At 41.3% G+C, this 7,473-nt stretch overlaps 1 protein-coding gene across 6 annotated transcripts in view; it reads right to left on the bottom strand.

The window, feature by feature from the left end:
- Positions 1–7,473, bottom strand: part of iqca1 (IQ motif containing with AAA domain 1) — a 164,276-nt gene that overhangs the window by 15,833 nt on the left and 140,970 nt on the right. For all 6 annotated transcript variants that reach the window (XR_006312075.1, XM_043693071.1, XM_043693074.1 and 3 more), the window contains one exon: positions 1,109–1,195. Coding sequence is in view for 5 of the 6 variants with exons in the window: in XM_043693071.1 (XP_043549006.1) it covers positions 1,109–1,195 (87 nt within the window). In the remaining variant the exon portion in view is untranslated. The remainder of the gene's footprint in view (positions 1–1,108; positions 1,196–7,473) is intronic.

Genomic DNA, 7,473 nt, shown 5'->3' with positions numbered 1-7,473 from the left:
ACACTAAGGTTGGTGGAGTTGTGGATAGTGACGAAGGATGTTGTAGGTTACAGAGAGACATAGATAAGCTGCAGAGCTGGGCTGAGAGGTGGCAAATGGAGTTTAATGCGGACAAGTGTGAGGTGATTCACTTTGGTCGGAGTAACTGGAATGCAAAGTACTGGGCTGAAGGTTAGATTCTTGGTAGTGTAGATGAGCAAAGAGATCTCGGTGTCCATGTACACAAATCCTTGAAATTTGCTACCCAGGTTGACAGGGTTGTTAAGAAGGCATACAGTGTTTTAGCTTTTATTAATAGAGGGATCGAGTTCTGGAACCATGAGGTTATGCTACAGCTGTACAAAACTCTGGTGCGGCTGCACTTGGAGTATTGTGTACAGTTCTGGTCACCGCATTATAAGAAGGATGTGGAAGCTTTGGAAAGGGTGTAGAGGAGATTTACTAGGATGTTGCCTGGTATGAAGGGAGGGTCTTACGAGGAAAGGCTGAGGCTGTTTTTGTTAGAGAGAAGAAGGTTGAGAGATGACTTAATAGAGACATATAAAATAATCAGAGGGTTAGATAGTGTGGACAGGGAGAGCCTTTTTCCAAGTATGGTGACAGTGAGCACGAGGGGGCATAGCTTTAAATTGAGGTGTGAAAGATATAGGACAGATGTCAGAGGTAGTTTCTTTTCTCAGAGAGTAGTAAGGGTATGGAATGCTTTGCCTGCAACAGTAGTAGATTAGCCAACTTTAAGTACATTTAAGTCGTCATTGGACAAGCTTATGGACGTACATGGAATAGTATAGGTTAGTTGGGCTTCAGATTGGTATGATAGGTCAGAGTAACATCGAGGGCCGAAGGGCCTGTACTGCGCTGTGATGTTCTATGTTTTATGTAATTCATGACATGGAGCTTGCTAACACCATCTCAAGGGCAACTGAGTAACAAATGGTGGCCCTAGTAGTGATGTCCACATCCCACAAAAGAAGTTTTAAAATGTATGCGCATTCATGAAACAACAACAAAAAATAACAACTGAACCAAGCCTATAACAAATACTGACTTCATAACCTGGGTCAGCTAACTGCATCAATATCATTGAACAAAACTACTGTGCTCCTACCTCTTTCTCCATCTTTGGAACCTTCTTGTAGAAGACTTTCTCTGCATTGTCAATCCATACAACAGAAGGCTGTAACATACGAGCAACCTAGGTAAATCACAACCATCAGGAGGGTTAAAGTTAGAACAGATAAAAACACACATTAGAGAAATTTAAAAATATAGAAAATAGGAGCAGTGAGTCTATCGAGCCTGCTCTGCTATTTATCGTGATTGTAGATGATCCTCTATCTTCTCCATAGCACTTGGCAACTTTAGAAATCCATGTTTTTTAAAAAAATATATTCAGTGATTTGGTTCCAAAGCCACTCTCTGAATGAAGAAATTTCTCACCTCAGTCCATCCCAGGAAACAGTCTGGTGAACCATCATGGCATTATCTCTATAGCAAGTATGGCCTTTCTTAAGTAAGGAAACCAAAACAGCACACAATATTTCTGCTGTGGTCTCACCAAAGCCCTGTACAGCTGCAGAAAGACTTTGTTGCTCCTGTACTAATTCCCTCTTGCAATGAAGGTCAACATACCAGCAAGTATGTTAAAACCTGCAAGTTCCCCTCCAACCAACTTGGAAATATGTCACCATTCCTTCACTATCATTGGATCAAAATCCTGGAACTTCTTTGATAATACACTGTGGGTGTATTTGCATTGGACTGCTGGAAAGGGCTCGCCATCACTTCCTCAAAGGAATTTAAGGTGGGAAACAAATGCCAGCTTATTAAAAATCAATATGACATTGCTGTTTGCCAGAGCTTGCTGTGTGTAAATGGGCTGCCACATAGCCTACATTACTACACTGTAGTGCACTTTGAGATGTCTTGAGATCATGAAAATGGCAACATAAATGCTATATTTCTTTTTTATCTCTTGGGTAGTCAGTTTGTCATAAATATATGCTTGGCTGACTGAAATTATAGAGCATTATAGCACAGTACAGGCCCTTTGGCCCTCGATCTTGCACGAATTGTTGAAACCAATCTGAAGTCCATCTAATCTACACTATTCTATTCTCGTCCATATGCCTATCCAATGACCATTTAAGTGCCCTTAAAGTTGGCTAGTCTACTACTGTTGCAGGCAGTGTGTTCCACACTCCTACTACTCTGAGTAAAGAAACTACCTCTGACATTGGCCTGTATCTATCACCCCTCAATTTAAAGCTATATCCCCTTGTGCTAGCCATCACCATCTGAGGAAAAAGGCCATCACTGTCCAACCTATCTAAGCCTCTGATTATCTTATATGTCTCAATTAAGTCACCACTCAACCTTATTCTAATGAAAACAGCCTCAAATCCCTCGGCCTTTTCTTGTAAGACTTTCCCTCCATAATAGGCAACATTCTAGTAAATCTCCTCTAAACCCTTTCCAAAGCTTCCACATCCTTCCGATAATTATAAAGTCAGGTGACATCCCTGATCCTGTACACATTGGCAGTATGAAGGGTGACATATATTTTTTCAATAAATTTGTATTAGTGCCATTATGATTTTTTTCAACCCAACTCCTCACAGAATGTCGAATTTCTGGATTAGCTGCAAACGTGATGTATACGATCAGATCACGTATTACCAAATAGTGTTATCAGGGAATACGTGTTTGGCCTAGAAATGAGGATTTCCAGCATTTCAAATCACTTCTGTTGTGTACTACCTACAGGACAATTGTAAACAATGATCAAATATATTGTGCACTTAAGTATTTTTCTATGCTCTGCACTATATTCAGGAAAATTGTAAACAATTGTAGAATACAGTATATTGTGCCTTTAAGTATTTGCCTATTTTCCAATTTTCCTCAACTAGCAGATTGCTACTAGAATAGAGTTCCATAAATAGCTGCTAGAACATAAAATTGTAAGAAATAACTGCAGGAGTAGGCCAATTCAGTCTGTTCCGCCATTTATTAATATCATAGCTGATTTGATTGCTTCTTTTACTCCACTTTTTGCCCGCCCCCTTCCCCCCCCCCCCACCCCCACAACACTTTAATGAATTAGGTGAATGATAAAATATAATACAGACAGTTGTGAAATGATCCATTTTGATTGTGTAGTGATTGTAACAAGGTCAGCAAGCTGGACCTCAGAAAATTAGTTGCCTGATTGGAGCTGTTAATCTGGTCCAATCAGGGACCCCTGGCTGACAAAAGAAAAGGGGAATGCCAGAGATTCTGATAGCTGACTCTGATTGAGGCAGTATTAAAGTCAAGGACTGTTCATATGTAAATAAAGGGCAACTTGGGGAGGAATACCAGCCTCTCTGGAGATATTTCTGTTGGAAGTAAAGGGAACAACATTATAAGCTGAAGGCATAATTCTGAAAGGGATGTAGGTACAGAGAGGCCAGAGGGACATGTGCACACAACCAATGAAGCCAAACGGAGAGTGGAGAAAGCAGCTCTAAAAATTATTCAAGATCCGGGGCTTTGTACGTGGAGGTGTGCAGCATGAAAGCAAGGAAATCATGATGAACCTTTATAAAACACTGTTTCAGTCACAACTGGACACTTCCGGGCACTGTTGGAGAAGGTATGAGAGAATGTGTGGAAAGATTTGCTGGAATGGGTCCAAGGATGAGGGGCTTCATTTACGTTGTTGAAGAAGCTTGGGTTGTTCTCCTGAGAGCAGAGAATGTTGACAGGAGAACTTTACAGAATCACAGAAACCTTATGGTGCAGGAGGAGACCGTTCAGCCTACTGTATCTGCACTGGCTCTCCACATGAGCATTATGACTTTGTGCTATTCCCTTGCCGGTGTCTATATCTTTGTATCTATTTTCTCATCAAATAATCATCAAATGCTCTCTTCAGTTCCTCAATGACCCTGCTCTACCACATTTCTAGATAGCGCATTCCAGACCTGAACCACTCATCGTGTGAAAGATTTTCTTATTCTCAAATCACATTCGCTACTTTTGCAAATCATTTTAAATCATTTTATGCTCTCTCGCTATTCACCCTTTTACGAGTGAGAACATTTTCTCCCTATTGATCTAATCAAGACCTCCAGTGCTTTTGAAAGCCTCTATCAGATTTTCTCTTTTGGAGGCTTTCAAGATCAATAGAGATCTTGACAAAGTACATGTAAAGAAATTGCTCCCTTTATCAGAAGGACCCAGCACCAGAGGGCTGACGATTCGTAAAATATTCACAGGTGAGGAAAGGTTGCTTGGACAGTGTGTGGCTAGGAACTGGAGTATATTTCCTGAAAAGATGGTGAATTTAAAATCAAATATGGCTTTGAAAAGTAAATCAGATAAGCATTTAGTATGGAAAAATTTGAAAAGGCAATGGGAAAAAAAATGGCAGGACAAGCTATGTTATCTTTGCAGACAGCTGGCATGGAATTAACGGCCTACTGAATGGCCTACTCCCATGTTGCAATCATTCTGTGATTTTAGGTACCTGCTATATTCCAGACCCTGATCCAAGTGGCCACTCTGTGGTGTCAGCAGGTGACCTGGAGTTAAAGTATGACAGCTAGCTGCTTTACAGGGCAATGTGATTCCCTGAATAGTATCAATAAGTGGGAACCCTGTCTGGTGCAACCAACTCAGTGTGAACCAGTGTTTACTTTCTGGGATGACTGCCCAATAACGTTTAATAATCTAAAGCTGATGTTGAGAAGTCTGGCTTTTGACTTCGGCTTTGAATGAAGATCACTTTTCCCTTCGCAGTTAGAAAAGTTGGCACACATAGAATCAGATCTTTGGACATAAATCAGATCTTTACTATTCTTAAATGCTCCACCCTGCCGGGCCTTGTATTGGTCATACTTAAACCTAGAGTATTCGAGCAATCATTCTATTCTACAATTGCCTTGCTGGGATCAGGTACAAACTCTGACGTAAATATGGGACCTCCCTGTAAATATCTATTATTTGAAAAACTAACATGTTTAACATTCTTTGACACTGCCCAGTGGAACATGAATCTTGCACCTTTGTCTCCAGATAGCATGTATTTTTTATTGTGGTTAGGCTTTTACATAGAATTTGTGGCATGTGCCTCAAGAATGGAGGAGTTGATCTAATACAGTTTTCTACAGTCACTTCTGATCACTTTTAGAATAGAAATGACAGAGGCATACAACCAGGCTGCTTGAATTTTTCCATCAAAAATATTGGAAAAGGGGGAGGAAAAGAACCTTGAGAATGCCTATTAAAAGCTGAGAGGCATGGGAAGATTGGAAGAAAACTTAGTTTGCAAGGGGTCTGAAAGTGAAGTTTCTATTTCCAGTAACCTGTGTAAAATAAATAAAGCTATGAAAACATTCCTTTGCGATGAAGGAAAGGTGGTGACCTTCCACAATTCTTTTCCTGTTAAGTGATGTTATCTCTCATAAGCCTTACTGTGTCCATTTATGGATATGATTTCAGAAGAGCAAAGACCGATCGGAAGAACGACAAACAATCAAAAACCTTGAGGCTCCGTTGAATTCTACAAATCTGATTATACCATTTTCAACAACCACTAAGTTTCTAATTTATTATTCTGTTCTTGACATACTTCAAATTGACATTTTAAACCAAAACATGTTATTAAAAAAAACTCCATTGTGATTTGAGTCTATTCTAATATTTTGGACTCACTGCTAACAATACCACAGAAGTCCTTCTCATTCACAATCAGACACTAACATGATGCTCACTTACAGATATTTAGTTATATATTTTACATAAAACCATTTGAATTGTTCAATTGAATTTCAAGCTTATAAAATTTGAAAGGACTAGACATAGGAAATGCAGAAAGGATATTTCTGCTGGCTGTGGGATTTAGAACAACTGGACACAATTTCAGACTGTAAAAAAGCCATTTTAGACTAAGATGAGGAGGAATTTCTTCACTCAAAGGGTGGTGAATCTTTAGAATTCTCTATCTCAGAGGGTTGTGGAAGCTCAGTTGTTGGACACAATCTGCCAGGCCCAGAGATGGTGACCTTAGAGCCAGCAGAAAAATGATTTAAGATGGCATGTCTGCCACCTTCCTGCTTCTGGACAGATAGGCTAAAGCTCCACTTTTGCGCCCCACCACAAATTAAGGCCATTCGGAGGTAAATTAATGAGCACTTCAGGTAGTCATCCTGCCTGGGCTGCCATCATTTCTGTTTGTTACAGTTGTTAGTTGTTTTGTATATCGAGCCAAAATATCCACCCTGCCCCCCCCCCCGCACCCCCACATCAAGTCCAAGGATACAGGCTTGGTCTTTCTCATGTAGCTTTTCCTGCGATGTTATTGTCTCAGATCCAGTTCCTCTGATTTGGACTCAGACACGGGCAGCACAATGTTATCCAGGCTGCATCCATCTTGGACTCTGAGGTCTCCTTATCATGAGAGAGAGGGAGAAAACCTACAGTTTCTGCTGTTCTGAGGGACCTGGTATTTTTAGGTGATCCACGTGTTTGTTCAGGACTCTATCACCTACCCAAACTTTGTAAGTCACATCAACCTTGCATCGTATCCATACAGAGCTATTTCCATGGTTCTGGCACCAAACTTCATCCCACAAATTAAATTATCTCTTTTGCTTAGAGAATGCCTGAGGCCTGCATTGACATTCCTGCCGCCATTCCATCCCCTCCCCCTAGGTGTGGAAATATCAGGTTTAAACTGGTTAGAATCTTCTCCCCATCAGCAACTCTGCTGGAACTATCCCTATTGTTGTATGTGTGGTGGTCCTATAATCGAACAGGGACTGGGACACTCTGGTATCAAGTGAGCCTGCCTTCAGCTTTTGGGCTGCTCTTTCCACTAGACCACTGACTGATGGATGGTATGGAGCTGCCCTTATGTGCTGAATGTCACTTGACTTTAGGGAATATTTTAATTCCCTGCTGGTAAATGACATCCGTGGCCAAAACGTCCTGGAGTATTGTAAACAATGTTCACACCTTCTCAATTGTCGTCCCTGAGTTTGCTGAACAAACTTTACGCATGTCCAACTGCTTTGAATGAGTGCCCACAATGACCAGGACTATTGATCCCATGAAAAGACTGGCATAGTTGACAGGGTTTACCTGGCCATTCCCATGAATGTGTAGGTGTTACTTTGGCAATATTTGTCCTTGTTGGCACTCTGGGCACTGCTTCACTAATACAACTATGTTGGCATCCAACTCTGGCCATCAGACATAGCTTCCCGCCAGCATCTTCATCTTGAAACCCTTGGGTGATCCTGGTGGAGTTTGGTATTTAGTTCACCTATTTAGCTTAACAAATGTTCGCAAGATGTGGCAGGAAAGCAAGCATGGTTTCTCTTGAGTGACACAGCGCGCGAGCCCACGTCCAACACCTCCGCCGCCCCAACCGCAAACCGTCCAATACCTCCCCCTGGCCCCCAACACCGCCCCCACACACCACAC

This window comes from Chiloscyllium plagiosum, chromosome 7 (genome assembly GCF_004010195.1).
Source record: "Chiloscyllium plagiosum isolate BGI_BamShark_2017 chromosome 7, ASM401019v2, whole genome shotgun sequence".
NCBI lineage: Eukaryota > Metazoa > Chordata > Chondrichthyes > Orectolobiformes > Hemiscylliidae > Chiloscyllium > Chiloscyllium plagiosum.
Note: the sequence above shows the minus strand (reverse complement) of the source record. Positions and strands in the feature narration are given on the sequence as shown.